The 20,647-nt window shown below is 40.2% G+C and overlaps 1 protein-coding gene across 4 annotated transcripts in view; it reads right to left on the bottom strand.

Moving 5' to 3' along the window:
- Window positions 1-14,961: 14,961 nt before the first annotated feature.
- TRPS1 (transcriptional repressor GATA binding 1) overlaps window positions 14,962-20,647 on the bottom strand; it is a 275,397-nt gene continuing 269,711 nt past the window's right edge. For all 4 annotated transcript variants that reach the window (XM_044294001.1, XM_044294003.1, XM_044294002.1 and 1 more), the window contains one exon: window positions 14,962-18,828. In XM_044294001.1, coding sequence (XP_044149936.1) covers window positions 17,767-18,828 — 1,062 coding nt within the window. In that variant the 3' untranslated portion in view covers window positions 14,962-17,766. The remainder of the gene's footprint in view (window positions 18,829-20,647) is intronic.

Here is a 20,647-nt window from a genome sequence, read left to right as displayed (position 1 = left end):
GCCAAAGGCGCAGGCCAGGATTCCTCCCGCCCTGCACCTTCACAAGCACCATCAGCGACTACATCCACTTCCGTGTCCTAGCGCAGCTTCCAAATGTCCTTACCCTAGGCCTTTGAACACAAGCGAAAATACCCAGCCACCCACCCACAGGCCATACCACTAAATGTGCAGCTTTCCAAATTACTGTCCCTGGAAATGTTGCCATTTAGGCTAGTGGACACTAAGGCATAACGTAGCCTGATGTCGGTGGCCATCCCGCGTTGCTCAGTCCCCAGCTGCCACTATTTTTCAAGATGTGCCGTGCCCGCCTTACACCAACATGTGTCCCGTAACATCACACGTGCCCTGACCAACACAGTTACTGGGAAGGTCCACTTAACCAAGGACACATGGACAAGTGCATTCTGCCAGGGATGCTACATTTCCCTGACGGCACACTGGGTAAATGTTGTGGAGGCTGGGAGCGAGTCGTACCCTGGGATGGCACAGGTGCTGCCGACGCCAAGGGTTGCGGGTTCTACGTCGATCTTGGTTTCCACCAGCACCTATGTTAGTGACTCCAACCTCAATTCTCCTCCTCCGCCTCCTCCTCCAGTTCCACCTCCAAATTATCCATGTGCAGCACCAGTCAGTCATGAGTCGGTAGCTAGAAGCAGTATAGCACTGCAGTGGGGAAGCGGCAACAGGCTGTGCTGAAGCTGATATGCTTAGGGGACAAACAGCACACTGCAGAGCTGTGGCAGGGGATAAGATACCAGACTGAGCTTTGGCTCTCACCACTCAACCAACAACCAGGCATGGTTGTGTCTTATAATGGCAGTAACTTGGTGGTGGCTTTGGATCTCGGCAAGCTTAGACACATCCCATTCCTTGCCCACGTCTTCAACCTTGTGGTTCAGCGGTTTCTCAAAACCTACCCCAATTTGCCTGAGCTACTGGTGAAGTTGCGGCACATGTGTGCACATTTCTTCAAGTCACCAAACAGCTCCAGCTGGTCTGTCAACGCAGCAGCAGCGCTTGAAATTGCCAACTCACTGGCTGTTGTGCGACGTGAGCACAAGCTGGTACTCCATGTTCCACATAAAGGGGGGTAGGTCAGCACATCCCAATACGCAGGTGCACGTTGCTTGTGGCTGCAAATATACATCTGACAAACACGTGGTGCAACAGCACTCTACAAACCAAAAGTAGAGTACAAAAGTTGCAAATGCTATGCTAATAACTTAGAGATGCTTAGCAAATACATGTTGTACAAAATCATTTGAGCCCGTCTGCCGCATGCCAAGGCGATCTCTATAAGACGGGTCCTAACACTAAAGCTCACCTGTTGGGTGCCATAGCAGCGACCTTGAATCCAAGAAGTGCAGGTCCCACATACATGCTGGGCCCCCTTGATTTATGTCTATGTGGAGCCAAAATGGCCTTCATTAAATCCAGGGGCTACAAGTACCAGCATGCATGCTGAGCAGACTATGTATGCAATCTAATTAAAATCAGCCTGCGAGGCAGGGGAGTGGCAGGAGGGAGTGCACGACCCAGCATATAGGAGTCAGCCACTACTCCTATATATAATACTAGAAACACAAAAGGGGGGGGGGGGTCAGCACAACATTGCATGTGGGACCTGCACTTCCTGGATTCATGGTCGTTGTTATGGCACCCAACAGGTGAGCTTTAGTGTTAGGACCCGTCTTATAGAGATCGCCTTGGCGTGCGGCAGACGGGATCAAATGATTTTGTACAAAATGTATTTGCTAAGCATCTCTAAGTTATTAGCATAGCATTTGCAATGTAATATACTTTTGGTTTGTAGAGTGCTGTTGCACCATATGTTTGTCACTCCATGTTCCACATGTTGGCCAGGCTTTGCAGTAGAGGAATACGAGCTGCAACATGGTCATCGTCTTTCCAGTCAGTTTCTGCTATTCACAAGCTTGGAGTGGGAATGGATGTCTGACCTCTGAGAGGTTTTAAGAAACGATGAGTAATAAATACAGATGGTGAGCGGCGATAACACTATTGTCAGCATAACCATCCCACTTCTGTGTCTACTCAAACACTCGCTGCTCACAATTACAGACACTTTGCATGTGGAAGAGGTGGAAATGGGAGAAGACATTACAATGGGTGATAGTCAGACCACCCTCAGTTCGTCTTCTCAGTGCGAATCGGACGATGAAGAAGAGGAGGAGACGGTTGCCTCCGCTGCAGAGGGTAGTACCCATGGAAGTTTAATTCCATCTGTTCAGCGTGGGTGGGCAGAAGAGGAGGAAGAGGATGAGGAGATTGAGAGTGATCCTCCTGATGATGACAGCGAAGTATCGCCTGTTGGTACTCTGGCACACATAGCTGGCTTCATGTTAGGCTGCCTTTCTCATGACCTGCGCGTTATACGCATTTTAGACATCACTGATTACTGGTTGTTCACCCTTCTCGACCCCTGCTACAAAGAGAACTTCTCATTTCTCATTCCTGTGGTGGAGAGGTGGACAGTGACATCTGACAACGCTGGCGGCAGAGTCCGTAGTTCCTTGGCCAACCAAGGAGGGGAGACAAGGGGAACACACAGCAGTTCTTACAGGCAGGGAAACACTCTCAAAAGCCTGGTACAGTTTTACCCTCCCCCAGCACCCTCACCCTGATGTGCGGCCTACTGTCACAAGGAGAGAAAATTTTTGGAAGATGGTGAAAGAGTACATAGCAGACCATGTCAGCGTCCTCAATGATCCCTCAGTGCCTTACAACTACTGGGTGTCCAAGCTGGACATGTGGCACGAACTGGCGCTCTACACCTTGGAGGTGCTGGCCTGCCCTGCCTCCAGCGTTTTGTCTGAGCGGGTATTTAGTGCTGCTGGTGGCATTATAACAGATAAGCGTATTCGCCTGTCAACTGAAAATGCTGACAGGTTGACTCTTAAAAAATGAACAAGGCCTGGATTGACCATGACTTCTTGAGTCCACCAGATGAAAATGGCGGAACATAAAGGCACTTTAAACGTGTTGTTTATAATGTACTGAATACACTGTATTCCCATGCACCCCTTCCACCACAAACAAGGGTAGATATATGGTTAATCTTCCTTTTCTCATCCTCCTCCTCTTCCATCATATCAACATGCTTATTCGTTACATATAATGCCCTCGCATATATGCCCTTCATATATAATGTTTTACAGGGTCAGCTCACCTACAGACCCTCGCATATAATTTTTAGAGGGTCAGCTCAGCTGCAGGCCCTCGCATATAATTTGTTAGAGGGTCAGCTTAACTGCAGGCCCTCGCATATAATTTTTTAGAGGGTCAGCTCACCAGCAGGCCTTCACCTACAATCTTTTACAGGGTCAGCTCACCAGCAGGCCCGAAACTCAAATCTTTTACAAGATGAGCTCACCTGAAGGCCTTGCACTACATTTTTTAGAGGGTCAGCTGACCAGCAGGCCTTCACCTACAATTTTTTACTGGGTCAGCTCACCAGCAGGCCCGCACCTCAAATATTTTACAGGGTCAGCTCACCTTAGGCCCACGACTCAAATCTTTTACAGGGTCAGCTGACCTAAAGGCCCTCGCATTTCGTTTTTTACAGGGTCTGCTCACCTGGAGGCCCCTGCATATAATGTTTTACAGGGTCAGTTCACCAGCAGGTGCTCACATATAATTTTTTACAGGGTCAACTCACCAGCAGGCCCGCACCTAAAATCTTTTACAGGGTCAGCTCATCTGCAGGCCCGCACCTAAAATCTTTTCCTGGGTCAGCTCACCTGCAGGCCCTCACCTAATTATACCTAATAGGTAAATTGCACGCATGCTGCCTTGCTTGAATGTGGTATCCGTAGCCGTTTCTCAGACTCCCTCTCCTGATTCAAACACTGATTCCCCATTACCCGTAGTTACAATTGTTTGCACTGACAATAGCTTTGAAAGTTGATAGGCCGGACATCCGAATGGATCATCGCCGTCACAGGGACGTGCGATCGGCCCCAGGTTAACTAGAGCCACCAAAGTGGCAGCAGGCCCTCACCCATAATGTTTTTGATGGTCAGATCAACAGGCCCTTGATCCAAATGTTTTTGAGGGTCACCAACAGGCCACAAATCATAATTTTTAAGGGTGTTCATGATGCCCTCCTTTATGTGTAATAAAGGGTGTATTGGAGTGCCGGTTCCTTGTAATTTTTGGCAGCCCTGTCACTTAGTGCATAGGCTTTATGAGTGTAGTAGTACTACTACATGAACAATTGTACCACAATGTGAATAAGGCCCTCCTTTATGTGATATACTGGTTATATTGGAGTGTCTCTTCCTTCAATTTTTCTTCTAAAATAGATTTTTTATTTGGTTTTGTGACTATTATTGTCAGTCTGTAAAAGTGGCATACTATTCAGACAACATCATTCCCAGCAGTGACCTGCGAGTCTAAGATGCATCCAGACATCCTCACGCTGCTGTTACAGAACCATTTTAGTGGTGTTTCAATAAATTTCTGACATTTTCCTATGAACCAGGCACCCTCCCCTCTTCAGAGCAGGGGGTACCTGGTTTAATGCTCGGGTTCTCCCGTTGACTTCCATTATACTCGGCGCAAGACCCCGAGCACTACGGTGCTCGATCAACACTAGTAGATAGGACACGGACCCAAATATGGTCATGTGCATAAGGCCTAAAGGCGAAAAGGACCCTTATTTATTTAGTCTAAAAGTTACCAAAAACACACTTTCTTCATCATAGCAGAAAACAAATATTTTTTATAATGTTTTTTTTTATACAACTGGTGGCCCTATAGGACATTGTTAAAGATGATTTGTCATCAGTTTTGAAATTGTAACTACGTACCTTACTTAATTTCAACCGGTCCCCATTGTAATTAGATGTTCATGCAATCGCACATTCCAAAGATATGCTGGCCGAATGCACAAAGCTCCATTCCCTCTTGGCAACAATCAATTATTTTATTGCATAGGTACAAGCAGGCTCTAGCAATGATTGTTCAGTGCCAATGGGGAATGGTGCTTTGTGCGATCTGCCTCCTTGTACTGGTGATATTCCAATAGCTCTTTGCTCGGGGTAATTTATGCTTACTTTCTGCAAAGTAGCTTCCCAAAACACCAATTCTGGATGCTGTGATGCAAGCTCTTCTCTGCTTCTCCTGTGGTCCACATCCCTGCTGGCTACGCTGGTGAATCTACGGCTCCTGGCTCTGCATCACTCTAATCTGACTGGTGGACATGTATTCGCTGAAGTCCTTACACAGCTTGCTCTCGTAAGATAGGGTATAACTTCTGAGATCACAGTGAAGCAGGCTGATGCTGTTAAGTATGGAAAGTGGGGCATATGTTTGGAACTTAGAAGGGAGGAGGTGGTCGCAAGAACATGAAAAAATTCCAAAGTACTTCAGGGGCTGGCTGGAATTAAATTGACAATTTTACAATTCGTAAGAGGTCCTCTTTAAGAATCCTACAGTAATATATTTACCTAATTCAATGTGGTGATAGATATACTTTAAAAGGAGTTGTCCAGGTTTGTTATTTGTGTTTGTTTTTTTGTCCCCCACTACCCCAGCCAGCAGTACTTGTGAAGAAAAGAGAGCATGCAAGATTATTCTCCTTGTAAACGATATCTATAACTTACTTTTAGTTGCAGTGTTTAATAGATGTTACTTAAAGGTGATTTCCAATGGCTCAAAGTGTTTTATAAAAAAAATTACAATAATTTAATGAAAGGGATACTCACTCTTACAATCTTCTGCCGTACCCATTGCTACACTTACTGGGTCCCAGCTGATCTCTGCTTCCTGGTCGGCTCTTAATACACTAATGCTTAGAGATTAGGGATGAGCGAACCCGAACTGCAAAGTTCGGGTTCGTATCAAACTTTGCAGTGACGTCATTGCAGGTCCTTTTGCGGGTCCTGCTGAAAGAAAAAACTGCAGCAGAGCGATTTTAGTTTTTTTTCAACCCCTTAAAATGCCATATTATTTTGCATTCTGTCTTAAGAATGCTATTATTAGAATGGAAAATAATAAAGTGAAGTTCGGGTCCCCATTGACTAAAATAGGGTTCGGGGTCAGGTTCAAAACTTCCACGGGTTCGCTCATCCCTATTGGAGATGTCTTCTCGATCAATCACTAGCTGAGATGGGTCAATGCTGCAGCCAGTAACTGCCTGAGAAGGGCATATCCAGGCTTTCCCTGTGTGTTGAGATGGAAGCTGAAAATCAGTGGGTCCCAGTATCTTCAGAATGGAAGTGGTAGGGGATCGGTGTGGGTGAGTATTCCTTCTTTTTATCCAATTTAGAGCCATGTATAAAGAATTTCTTCCACTGGACCACACCTTTAAATGTCTTTTTGATTGTTTAAAAGTAAAGTAATAATCTTATGAAGAGATGCAACTAATGTGCTGTTAAATAAACATTATGCAAGAACTAATTTAGTAGGCAATTGTCAGGAAGGAACTGTTCGTTCCCATAAAACGCTGTTTAAAAACTTGTTCTTTGCCAGCATTGGAAGCTGTTTAGATAGCACGATTTGCTGACGGCAAAAGGCCAATTTAGGTGCCTGCACAAATGTGATATTACCTGACGAAGTATCATTTTGCTTGTTTATCGGGTAATCGGCGTTGCTTTACACAGTCAAATAATTGTTAACGAGTGTTCCTATGAATTTTTAACGATTATCTGGTGGATTCTTGCCCTGTGTAAAGGGGCCTTAACTAAGCTAATTGTGGTACAATCGACACCCGGTGTTTAGTGTCCAGAGATTAGATAAGATGTTGTGATATTGTACTGAACTGGTTTCATGGCAAATTGAATTTCTTAACTAAGCTGAAGATCAGTTATGAGTGAACACATCTGTATTAATAAGGCCTGTTTCACATTTGCGTTAGGATATCTGGCAAGCTTTTCCAGCAGAGAGCAGCCTGAATGATCTCCCTGCATTCTGGAAGAAAATGCATTGCTATTAGAGATGAGCAAATCGAATCAGACTAAGTGGAATTCAATCCGAATTTCAGGAAAAGTTTGATTTGCAATGAATGCAAATTTCCTCGTGCTTTGAGATAACAAATCACAATTTTTCCTAAAATGGCAGCTACAATGGTGGCTACACATGTGAGTACATGGGGCAAGGAATTCTGGGAAGGCGGGCTGACCCATAATGCCATGCATGAAGCCAGCCAGCTCTGTAATGTCACAGCCCTATAAATACAGCGGCCATCTTAGAGTCAGACATTTTCCAGTTTTCTGAGTGCAGGGACAGACGTGAAAAGGCGCTAGGGACAGCAATAAGAAAAACCTCATTGTCAAAAAAAAACCTCAAAAAATAATTTATAAGTGCAGTAAAAGGATAGGGAGGAATCATTTCACAGCATCTTAGTGCAGGGAGAGACGTCAGAAGGCGCTAGGGACAGTGCCAGAAAAGCAATTTACAAGTGTAGGGAAAGGAGAGGGAGGAATCATTTCACAGCATCTTAGTGAAGGGAGAGACGTCTGAAGTCACTAGGGACAGTGCTAGAAAAACCTGATTGTGGAAAAAAAAGCGATTTACAAGTGCAGGGAAACTTGTACAGCTCTGGTATTCCAGCAATTTGTTCTTGTTATTGGGGTGCAAGTGCTATGTTGAAAACTGTTGCAGTTATATGTGGCAAAACATTAAGTGATGTATTTTGGTCGAAAAATAAAATATATTCAGCGTTCAGCACTGCAGTAATATTTGCGGTAAAACCTTTAGTGACATATTTTTGTAGAAAACGATACATTTATTCTGCGTTCAGCGCCTTTAGTTGCATATTTCAGTAGAAAATTTAAAATGTTTTCTTATAAAAATGTATCCTTATTAAGGAGGGGTCCACAGGTTCACGGAAGCAGCGGCGGTAGCAGTCAGTGCGTAGTGTTGTCGGTAAAATACCTACTCTGCGGTGTGGCAGTTTTTTGTACAGCCTCTGGAGGAGGTAAACATGGCCATATGCAGAATCTATGGGCAGAAGGTGAAGCGTGGCCAGTGAGCCAATGTTGGCACCACAGCCCTGCATCAACATATGCAGCGTCACCATAAAGTGGCTTGGGAGAATCGTGGCTCCAATGTGGTGGTCCAGCCTGCCACAGCAACTGCTGCATCACTCAGTGGCACGCCGCACCAGATTTCAGGCAGTTAAGGCTCCACCACCTCAGGCGAAGGGAGCTGTCTATCGTTCCCATCATCTGTTAGTCCTGATGCTCCTGCTCCTCCTACTCTTCGTCAGTCATTCCGTCAGCAATCGATCAACGAAGTGATTGCCAAGAGACAACAGTATGCATGCGTGCAACCAATGGCGCAGAAGCTGAACTTGTTGCTGTACAAGTTGCTGGTGCTGCAGTCCCTACCTTTCCAAGTGGTGGACTCTGCTCCTTTCAGAGAACTGATGGCTTGTGGCGAGCCAAGGTGGAGAGTCTCAAGCCTTTAGTAACCTATTTCGGTAGCAAAAAAAAAAATGGATTCAGCGATGCAGTTATAGGTGGTAAAACCTTTTGTGACGTATTTCGGTCAAAAAACAAAATTTATTCAGCATTCAGCGCTGCAGTTATATGTTGTAAAATCTTTATTGACTTATTTTGGTTGAAAAACATATTTTATTCAGCGTTGAGCGCCGCAGTTACATGTAGTAAAATCTTTATTGAAGTATTTTGATCGAAAAGCAAAATTAATTTAATGTTTAGCGCTGCAGTTATATGTGGTAAAATCTTTATTGAAGTATTTCGGTCAAAAACTACATTTATTCAGTGGTCAGCTCTGCGATTATATTCAGTAAAATCTTTATTGAAGTATTGAAGTATTTCGGTCGAAAAACCAAATGTATTCAGCAGTCAGTGCTGGGGTTTTATGGGGTAAAATCTTTATTGAAATATTTTGGTCGAAAAACAAAATTTATTCAGCGGTCAGCGCTGAGGTTATATGCGGTAAAATCTTTATTGAAGTATTTCAGTCGAAAAACAATATTTATTAAAGCGGTCAGCTCTGCGGTTATATGTGGTAAAATCTTTAGTGACGTATCTTGATGAACTTCGCAACTCTTCAGGGCTCAAAGCTATCTTGACGCTTTGTCTTCTCATTGTCTGTAGCTAATAGAGGCCTGTTCATGCCAGGAAGGTTCCCCCAGAAGTATCTGGGTCGATGAGCAGCCGATACCGCACTTACATCAATCTTGACAGGATTCGTCTCCAGATACTGGAGAGAAACTGCTTTTTGGAATGCTTTCTCCATCGTAACCACGTCGTTGAATAAACTGAAGACTGGCGGATTCTCTCCTGTCTTAGGCAACAAGTAATTTTTATTATTTAATTTATTAAATATTGAATATTAAATTGAACCAAAACTTGATTAAAATTATAAGAAAGCAAACTAAACTTCACCAATACATTATCCCAATTTTAGAGGGAAATTCACGGACAATCAATTTGCCAAGTATTTTGTGCCGGAGAACGTGTATTATAAAATTGTGTTTTAAGCAACATTTTACAAAGTTGAGAAATTTTAACCTTCTGTTCTGTCCCATATGCCCTATAAATGAATAGACGAAGTGACCACTCTGTGGCCTGCTCATGCTGATGCCAACTCCACAATCTCTTGTCATCATGCCACTCTGTGGCCCCCTTATGCTGCTGCCACCTCCACACTATGTCACCTTGCCTCTCTGTGGCCTCCTGATGCTGCTGCCACCTCCACACTATGTCACCTTGGCACTCTGTAGCTTCTTGATGCTGCTGCCACCTCCACACTCGGTCATTGTTCCACCCTGTAGCCTCCGCATACTGCTGCCAACTCCAGACTCTGTCATTGTGCCACTCGGTGGCCTCCTCATGCTGCTACCACCTCCACACTCTGTCATTGTGCTACTCGGTGGCTTCCTCATACTATGCCACCTCCTCACTCTGTCATTGTGCCACTCAGTGACTTTTCCTGATGCTGCTACTGCTGCTGCCGCCACCTCCACTTGGTGGCTTATTATTACTGCTGCCACTTCCAAACTCGGTCATTGTGCAACTCGGTGGCCTCCTCATACTGCTGCCACCTCCACACTCTGTCATTTGGCCACTCTGTGTTCCACTCATGCAGCTTTCACCTCACCACTATGTCTTAGGTCCACTCTGTGGACTTCTCATGATGTTCCCACCCTCCCCACTTCATAACTGGTCCACTATTTTGCTTTTCGACCTGCCTGACATAATTTATTTGACCCTTCTTCTGATCTGTCAGAAGGAAGGAAAATTGAGACGCACAATGGATCCTGTCTGTGTAGCAGCTGTAAGGCCTATATGGTCCCATCAGAATTTGCTTGTGATTTGGTAGCCAAAAGCAGGAGTGGGTACAAAACACAGAAAACATGCAAATATTCCAATTACGTGTCATCTCTGTTTTAGATCCAGTCCTGTTTTTTTTTGGGCATTTGCAAAACGAATTATTATTGAGCAAATGCTGACCGAGTGAAGGCGGATGCTCCACAGACAGAATCCGTTTTTTGTGGGTTATTGTTCTGACGGATTAGAGGTAGGGCAAATTAATCAATAACGTCAACACAAACTTACTGCTGACACCCTTTCCACTCTGTCAGGAGGGCTCTACTTGTATAAGCGTTTAATAGAACAGGTTCTGATAACCTCTATGTGGAATCAGCTGGCGACAATGTAAAAGGATTGTGCTTCTAATTGGCACTAACATCGACCTGTAAGGCTGAGTTCATACTTGAGTTATTTGGTCAGTTTTGGCCCTATGACTGCCCTAATAAGTGAAGTGTGCAGCGACGCCTGTCATCTGCATGACATACGGACTCACAGTATTATTTTACTACCAAAGCAGACTCCCTATGCATGTTACTGCAAGGCACAGTGTTCTACACCACTATAAAGGCTCTCTGCAGCCAGGAAATAGCCATTTTTTATTGTAATTTATTGTAAATAAAAAAAATGCGCTCATCCCTGATTGCCATATGGCCCCTTTCACTATAATCGGCGGCGACCTGCCGCAACCCAGCAAGAATGGACAAATACCACCTGGTGCAGAGGTATTTGTCTGCCCGCTTCTTGGCATGTTTGCCATATTGCGGCCGGATCACTGCCGGTCCCCATTATAGTGAATGGGGCCAGCGGGTGTCCGTTAGCATCCAGCAGTGCCGGATCCAGACATCTCCGGCAGGCTGCTCCCCTGATGGAACAGCTTGTGGGAGATAATAAATACTAATGTGAAACAACCCTAAGCAATATTAAACCATCAGTGTCAATGTCCAAAGGAGTAATTCGTGCTTACATGCAGGTCTCCTCACCTGCTTCCTGGCTATGCAGTCCAAAAAAGGCTGCTGATGGAGGGTCCCATCCATCAAAAGCCGCCATTCATTTACAATAGGGACAGACAAGAGAACTAACACATACACAGCCTACCCCCAATGTAAGTGAATGGAGGCCACTTATGGGGTGGGATCCTCCATCAGAAGGCCACTTTAAGACTGTGGCACCAGGAAGCAGGTGAGCATAATTGTATAAAACCATTGGACATTGACAATTTAATAACGCTGGTCGCAGCACATATGTAGCTACTTATACTGTATATAGAGGTTAACCCCATTAATTTTGGAGTCTAGCCTAATGTCTCAGTAGAAGTTTCATACTGGTGCATGATGGATGGAGAAAAAAAAAAGGAAATACCTAAATACATAGATGGTTTAACCTATCCTTTTGTCTTTGTGAACAAAAAAAACCCAATGCAAATGGTTTTATAATTGGTGGTAAAACTTTATTATTCAAGTTTAGATGTAACAGACATCTTTGCTGCCTGATATATTTTTTATTTTTATTTTTTTAATGCAATAGAAATACACAAAGAACATTTGTGGAAAAAAAAAATAACATGCAGAATGAGGAAACAACAAATATTTGTGTGGTAAGACAGACAGCAGACAGGTAAATTTTAGCAGGACTACATGTTTTCCCATTTCTCAGCAATAAGATTTTTTTGTATTATTTTTTATATATTTTTTTTTTATAGAACAAAAGCTTGCTGGTGCATACTGATTAATAAAGAATTAACAAAGAACTTCTTATAATACAGTGGCATATTGAGATGTTCCACACTCCCTATGCCATTTCCAACGTGCTTTTAAAGCACACTATCATAACTGAATACATTTTGTTTCTTTTCGATTACAAAAGCCTAGAAATTAATTGCCTGCAAAGACCACTTCCAATGGAACTTAAATAAATTAGTATGTATGTTCTACATACATACTGCATGCAGCATATACTGTTAAATCAATGACCCTCTAAATCTCTGCCATTGTTGGTCTTGCTAACTGGCTCACGTGAAGATACCAATCCTCTTAGCCAGTGGTTTTCTTTTTACATGTTTTACAATTTTTAAACTAAAAATAAAAAATAAAAATTGTACCTGTAAGTAAAGGAGCGAGGAAAAAAAAAAGTTAAATACACTGAATATTTAGTTTTTGATACTGAATCCGTTAAAATAATCTGTTTAGTATGGCTCATATACATATCTCCAGGTTTACTTACATTTATATAGGCCATCTATTTTGTGAGGTCATGTATTTTAAATAACAGCTACATTACGTCCAATAAACTGTTAAACAGACATTAAAACATTATAAATCTAAACAGTTATATAATTCCAGACTTTAAAATGGCATTTGTAATATACACTACAATATTATCAATAATGCCTTTTTTTCTGAAAGTTAAATGCACTGAACTCTTAGCTTGAACTTGTCTGCAGTAAAATACAAAAAAACTAGCAATTAATATCTAACACTAAAAAAAGCAAAAATACCTGCTTGCAGGTAGCATACAACATAAAAATTACATGAAAATGTATCGTAGTTTTTTTTTTTTCTATAGTAAAAGTTTAGATATGTAAAATTATGTAGATAATTTTGGTTGGAGCCAGGGAACTCAAATAAATGGTATGTTATCAATTTACCAATTCAAGCAACATATACAAAAAAAAAATGTAGCCATGATGGACCCATTGTACTAAAAAAATGGAAGACATTGGTACATTCTTATCAAAGCATGTTCAGAAAAATATAAGGAGTGGATATATATATAAAAATAGTGTTGTAACACCTTCTGTTTGAAACCAAAATTCAACTAAAATTATATACATGTTAAAGTATTTTATTTTATTTGTGCCTCTAATATTTCTACAGTTTTACAAATTGTGTAGCTCATGGACATTACAAAGGGATACTAATTTTATTTTTATTTTTATTCATGCTGGAGATAAACTGAAATGCTTCTTTATGTAATGGAATATCCACGAAATATAATAAAAGAGTTACTGATAAAATAAAAAAAAGATGAGTAAGAGCATATTTATGAATATGGGAAAATTAAATATAAAATATGTATATATTTTTTTCCATAATGTATTTGGGCCACACAATAATTCACAATTTATTATTTAATAGAAAAGAAAAGAATGCATTTTTTCCTGGTAAATATTTTGCCAAAAATGGATAATAATTTAATAATTAAATTATTTCCCTATTAAATGAATAAAGTGGTATTTTATTGTATAAAAAAATTACTTAAAAGGATTCCATTTTTATTGGTATATGAGAGTCAATGTAGCTATTTTTCTACAATTCAAACAAATTACATTTTTTTTAACAAACAGCTATCCCTGAATTTAGAAGCATAAATTGTCAAAAAAAATAAAAAAAAATAAGTACCTCTATTTCTGATATGGAAATGGTTGATATATATTTCCAGGGTTGAACAATATTTAATCACATCTCAATATGTCATGTATGTTATGATACTGTCATAAAGCCTCCTGTTTACAAATGAGGGGGAAATAATTTTTGCCCTGAATTTTTTTGAAATAATAAAAAAACATTGCATTTCAGAGAGGCATTTTGACTTCATTAATTTAAATGTTCAATATTTAAGTGCATTACACCTAGAAATTTGACCTATGTGAAGCCGTAAAGCCTCAAAAATACTACTCATCTTCATGCGTCCCAGCTGTCCAAAAAAAAAAAAAAAAGCAAACTGAACAACACATTTCGAAGTGCAATGTTACTACATATGCAATAAACTTGCTGTAAAGTTGCTGTAATCCACACAGCTAGTAACAGGAGTTAAGAAATGTTTCATACTGTATGAAACATAGACTAAGCAGTAAGAGAATATATATCTATCATGTTGAAGCATAGCCATGTTAGTTAACAGTTCTAAGAACACAAATGTTCTTGGAATGAATTATTTTAACACTTTACTCCTAAACCAACATAAAAAATACTCAAATCTTTCCTTCTTGTTTGACTTATTTTAGCTGACCAAAGAGACAGTTGTTTTTTTTTTTTTTTTTTGAGAATCTACCTCTAATGCACAAAGAAACATAACCTACTGCAATAGAACTAGTTGCTTCATTAACTTATTTGCTACATCTGCAAATGTAAACAGCGAGGCTGAGCCAAATCGACTCTAATGCATGATGGAATATCTGTTGCATACGTACATAGTAAAAAATAATTATTTTTATATGTCAGGCACCATTATTGAAATGTAATACATTAATAATTAATAGAAAAATAAGACTTTTTGTTCTCCCAACTTTGTTAATGAAAAAAGGACGATCTGATAGTATCCAGTAGCTTGTAAAATCTATGCATATTTTTTATGTTTTATTTTATTTTTATTTTAGATTGTGTTGACTTCCTGTGTAACTAACTAGTACAGTACCCAAAAATAATAATACTAATAAAAAATAAAAGGCTAACTGGCTGGCATATCAGCACCTTCATATATCAGATTTTTAGAGCTATTCCCTGAGCATTTATGCTAAGGAGTGTTCCCTTCATATATAAGCCTTAGGTTTCCTATACACACACTTTTTCCCAGGATTTTGAAACACATGTAAAAAAATAAGTCATGTCCTCAAGCCTTTAATGGTGTTTTTTGACATGCATTTTTAGTGGAATTTTTAATAATTTTGCTTTTTGTGCATGTTTTTTTTTTTTTTTTTTCTGGTGTACTTAAAGTCCTATGGGGAAGCCTATAGTAAAAAATGCCAGAAAAAAGCCACAGCTAGAGGGTGCAAATAAAAAAGAAAAAAAGAAAACACTACATGTAAGAAAACCGAAACACTGCCTAGGTAGACTTCACAATATTTAACTATAAATGTCAAAGTAATACCTGGGGGGGTGGGGGGGGGGGGGTTATATTGCATAAAATGGCATCAACCACATACTGAAAAATTATGTTTGTGAAACCACTCTTAAAGGAGACATATACAATGTCTGTTTGCTCCTCTAGTAGGCCTGAACCCACTCCACCATTCTTAAAGGTAAGACTCATCGTTGTTCAATTTTATTTCAAAATGTCATGTGGTCACCACCTACCAAATAGGCTACAACCTAATGGGCCCGATTACAAAACGGACAGAAATACTGGCCTTGCTTTGCAAAAAGAAAAAAAAAAAGTACTTACAAAGTACTTAAATTTTTCTGCAGTGATTTAAGAAATTAATGCAGGGCCCTGAACGGGTGCTATGGGCCGCACTACTAGATTTTCATTGGACATTCTTTAAAAAAAAGCCCAAGCTCTGTTTTTTTTTTTATTGTTGTATGTTTTATATCATACTTGCCAACATTTTACCTGGATAATGAAGCATGACTCCAACATTATTTTTACATCACTTCACCCCTTTTAAAACTCCCCACCTTTTTATTACATGCACCATACCCCATCCGTGCACTTTTGTGTGTCGGGGCTGTGTCCAAAATTAAAGTACATCAAGAGCTGCTTTTAAGGAGAATGCAACCTTCCATGCTGTTCCCAAAAGATTTGCCAGCATTTCTGGGAGTCCAGAAGGTCTGTCCTATTTTCTGGATCCTCCTAGACATTCTGGGAGAGTTGATAAGTATGTGACATATGTTGCATATGTTGTAATTCCATGGAGTTATAAACTCAGAAGGTTGAAAAAATAAAAAGATACAGAAGCAGTAGCACCATCCAAGCCCAATAGAAGTCTACTGATTTAGCATTGAACTAACATTCCTATATTGCGCTGTTACAGTTAGAACAAAAATAGCACTTAAAATTTAGGGTATGCCAAGACATCTCCTAAAAGGTTTTTGTGTTATGAACAATTATTTTAGAAGGATCCTTTAATTGCAAGTGGGTCAAAGGGTGTCCTGCTGCTGGAAATCCCTATGATCAACTATGATCTCTGGGATGATCCAGAAGCAAGTGTTAAATTTGCCTGCAGTGCCACAAGAGGAGGAATTCAGTACTAAACAGTTCTCATTGAAACAAATAGGCTCTCAATGAAATAGACTGACATCAAAGATCCTTCAAGGCCAGAGATCATCTTTGTAGCCACTGTCTGCTCTACCTACGCGGGTTTTCTAAAACCAGACACCCCCTCTAATTACCAATTATTTTGTCAAGACATTTAGAATGAAATAATTACTAATAACACAAATGGTTGATTCATGTAACTACCAATAAAAAGTTTTATTTCTGCGGGTCATGGATGGCCTCCATCTAAGACTTTGTGTTATTGTTAGAGATATTACGTAAATATCTGTATAAAGTAAAGACAGCCAATGACTTGGACTGGTCCAAGAGAAATCAATGTCAGCCTCTACCAACTGAACGCATCAAAGGTAGGTACTGCCACTACTTATTTCGTTTTTAGGTCACATTCTTAAAAGAAACCTGTCGTGTTGAATATGATTGCCAAAATATGGGTCTCAAGAGCAAGGGATGTTGAGCAGATTTAGCAGGAAAAGGTCCAGTATGTCTTGTAATATATTACTTGACATACCTTAAGACTAGAGTCTTAAAAGGGTTGGTGGTCCGACACCCAGAACCCCCCTGATCGTCTGTTTGACAAAGCACTGGCGCTAGCAGTAGCACAGCGGCCATCTCTCTAACCACCAAGCACAGTGCCGTCCATTTGATAGTGGCTGTGCTTGGAACTGCAATTCAGCCCTACTGACTTCAATGTTGCTGAGCTGCGCCTAGCCATGTGACCAATGAACATGGCATAACATGGCCCATGGATAGCTGTGTACTACTAGCACAGATGCTTTCACAAACAGCTGATCGGCGGGGATCCCGGCTGTCAAACCCCCACCGATCGGACACTGATGACCCATCCAGAGGATAGGTCATCAGTAAAAAGATCTCAGAAAACCCCTTTAAGAGTCCAGTGGGCAGGGCAACTGAATTATTCACAGTCTTCTTTGAATTAGTGAGCTTTGTGGAAAAATATTTACTATAACTTGTAATTTATTTATTATAGTCCTTGTTCAGCCTTCCTTGTTTGCACATGCATACTAAGACACATATCAACCACAAAACCCATAAGACTTTGATGAACCGGTAGTCATACTGAATCTTCTTCCAAAAATGTTATATCAATCTGCTCAGCACCTCTTGCTCTTGTCATACAGTAGGTTTAAATAAGTGTATAAAAGCCAAATCAGAACAGCAGTAAAGCCATAGAGAACATGAGCTATGTACGTTAAAGCATATAGATTAATTAACTAATATAGCTTATTAAACTAGTTCCCTTATTACTGTTATGAACACCTTTAGACAGAAAACACATTGGCCTTGCTATCCAATGCAGCTACGCTCTATTTCAATTCACTCCCTCAATGAACAAACCAATGTTGACTTCCTCACCTAGAAATATGTATTGCAAACCATGTTTAGACATTACAAGCTACTGAATTTCTATTCAGAAGACCCAATTCTAATTGTGCTAAGTGCTAAAATGTTATTCTTTAGTTTTTTCATTCTTTTCAACTTGTGCAACATTCCTATGTAGGCCTCTCTGGATATGAGTTGTGAAATCATACTTGTCCGTACAAAGGTGCTGGCATATACTACATTGAAAAGGTCCATTTTCCCCATGGCAGCTCATGTGTAGAGCATACATAACCTCATCCAGAAAGACAATGCCACAGTGCACACATTTCGTTGAAAGTTCGTCTTGTGTACTTGTATCCACTTTCTCAGTTTTCACTACATTCAATGGACCGTCATCCTTTACGCTCAACGGTGACTTAATTGTATCTCTTGAGGCCCCATTGGATGCTGACCCAGGTCTGGAATGCTTCATTGCCAAGTCTAGAGGAATGTCATTGTCTGATCCAACAGTGGAATATTGAGTAGGCAGATTAAAGGTGGGATAAGGCACATAGTTTGGGCAAGGGTTTGGTAGGCCAGGCACGTGACTCAAGTAGTGAGGATTCCCAGGAACGGTCAGCTTATACTTACTCCAAAATCTCAGCCAGTCAGATTCACTTTGGAAGTCATTGTGGACTAACGGAAGTCCAAAGAGCGGGTACTGATATTTTTCTATTGGACTTCCTGGGGGAGAGTAGTTTGGATGTTTAATAGGTCTCATATACTTTTCAATTGGGCTACCTCTTTCTGAGCTGCCTTTGCTATCAGAGATAGATGAACTATTTCCTGGATCTCCACTGCTTTCCTGAGGACTTTTTATCTGTATGTGCAAAGGTTGCATCCTTTTGTGGACATCCATAGTTTGGCTGACTATTATTGTCTGCTGAGCAGAATGGCTTTTAGTCAATGTTGCTTGGGTCTCATATTTATTCATTACAAGTTGCTGAGCTTCTCTCTGGTGACCTTCCATTGAATGATCATCCGACCTCCTCTCTAACGGACTTCCATTAGTTTGCTCCTCGTTGCTCCCTCTTTGATGTTTACTTAACTGTTCCGTCTGCAGTGTGTCTGGGTTAAGGCGTTTCCTTGTCCGTCTCCTAATGATCTGCTCGCCATTGTTTTGCTTAATTATGTTTAAAGGTCTGGGAGTCTGTGCAAGAGATAAAAAAAAAACATATCAAATAAACCAAAAGCCATCTATGTTTGATGATCAGAGCCAATCAAATACATTAGGCAAAAGCTATGCATGCAGAATGTATTAAAGGGAAGCCATTCAGGAAGAACATTACAGTATATATTCCTCATTACTGCTGTTAGAAGGTCTGTCAGTACTCCATCATGAGATTAACTAGGTTCTTACACAACATGAAAGGGGAATTTATAACCTAATGCTTTAATGATGAAAACAGTATGTAAAATATATCTGATTATATTTTTTGATTGTAGATTTTATTTTTGTATTTTTCTGCACATGATTTTGGAAGCAGACATCTTGCCTGAGCCGCTTACAGCATTTAGAAATATGGTTTACAGCGGCAATGATCAATGGAACCTGTAAAGGAGATTACTCATTGATTTCTATGGGAGAGTGCATTGGGCATGCTCTATGACTTCTGCATAGGTCAATGTGCGGGGAGGTAACCATTACCTATTGTGATTAATATATCCTGTGCGTATATAAATATATACATGAGAAAGGCTCGCTTGAGAAAGGCTCATATCAGAAAATATCGCTTGAGAAAGGCTCATATGCGAGCCGAAACGTCGCTTGTGCCACCTATGGGTGAATAAACCTTTTTTCACTGAAGATTCAACTGGAGTGCAGTCCGATTTCTTTATTCTATATATATATATATATATATATATATATATATCCTGTCATTGTAATCCTGCCTTTGATGAGATGACTGCTGAAAAATTATCTCTACATAACAGGAAATGCCCGCTTGTTATTGGGTATGTGGCAACAATGAAAACATCAAGATTTAGTTATTTATTTATTTTTTTGTAATATAGGGACAAGAAAAATGAAGAAAAGGGAAAATCAAAAGAAAAATCAAAAGTTCTCAAAGAATATGCTAAATAAACTTTGAAGTCCTGCCCAACTTTTCAGACACATTAAGCATCAAATGCAATGGTACAAGGGTTTTCAAAAACATGGCTGGATGATATGTTTTCAATATTTTTACCCCCCCCCCCCCAAAAAAAAAAAGGAAATTAACCCTTTCAGGCCCAGAGTTTTTGTTTTTACGTTTTTGTTTTGCGCTCCCTGCATTCCCAGAGCCCTAAATGTTTTATTTGTCTGTTCACATAACCATATGAGGGCTTGTTTTTCTACTTTCCAACGCCACAATTTAATATTGCATATGATGTAGTGGCAAGCGTAGTGGAAAAAAATGGCAAATGAGGTGACATTGCAAAAAAACAAAAGCAATTCCACCACAGTTTTATGGGTTTTTTATTTGTGACGTTTGATGTATGATAAAACTGACCAGTTACTTTTGTTCTACAGTTCAGTATGAATCCGGCGATACCTTATATGTATAATTTTTCTTACGTTTTGATAGTGATAAAAAAATAAAAAAGTGAGGAAAAAATCTGTTTTATTTTTTTGTCGCTATATTTTGACCCCTTTAACTTTTTTTGTAAGTATGTGTACGCAGCTGTGTGGGGGCTTTTTTTTTGTGGGGCGATCTGAACTTTTTATTGATACCATTCTGGGGTGTGTATGACTTTTTGATTACTTTTTATTGAATTTTTTTGTAGAAAATGAAGCAACCAAAAAGGCGAATTGGCCATTTGGATGCTTTTTTTTCCGTTCAGCCCTTTGCCGCATGGGGAATATATTTTTATATTTCTATTCTATGGGCGTTTTTCGCAAATCACAACACCTATGATGTGTATTTTTGAACATTTTTTAATTTTTATGTTTTTTGGCTTCCTGTTATTCACAAAGACAGGGGCTGCTG

This window comes from Bufo gargarizans, chromosome 5 (genome assembly GCF_014858855.1).
Source record: "Bufo gargarizans isolate SCDJY-AF-19 chromosome 5, ASM1485885v1, whole genome shotgun sequence".
Classification (NCBI taxonomy): Eukaryota; Metazoa; Chordata; class Amphibia; order Anura; family Bufonidae; genus Bufo; species Bufo gargarizans.
This window is presented reverse-complemented; position numbering and strand designations above follow the sequence as displayed.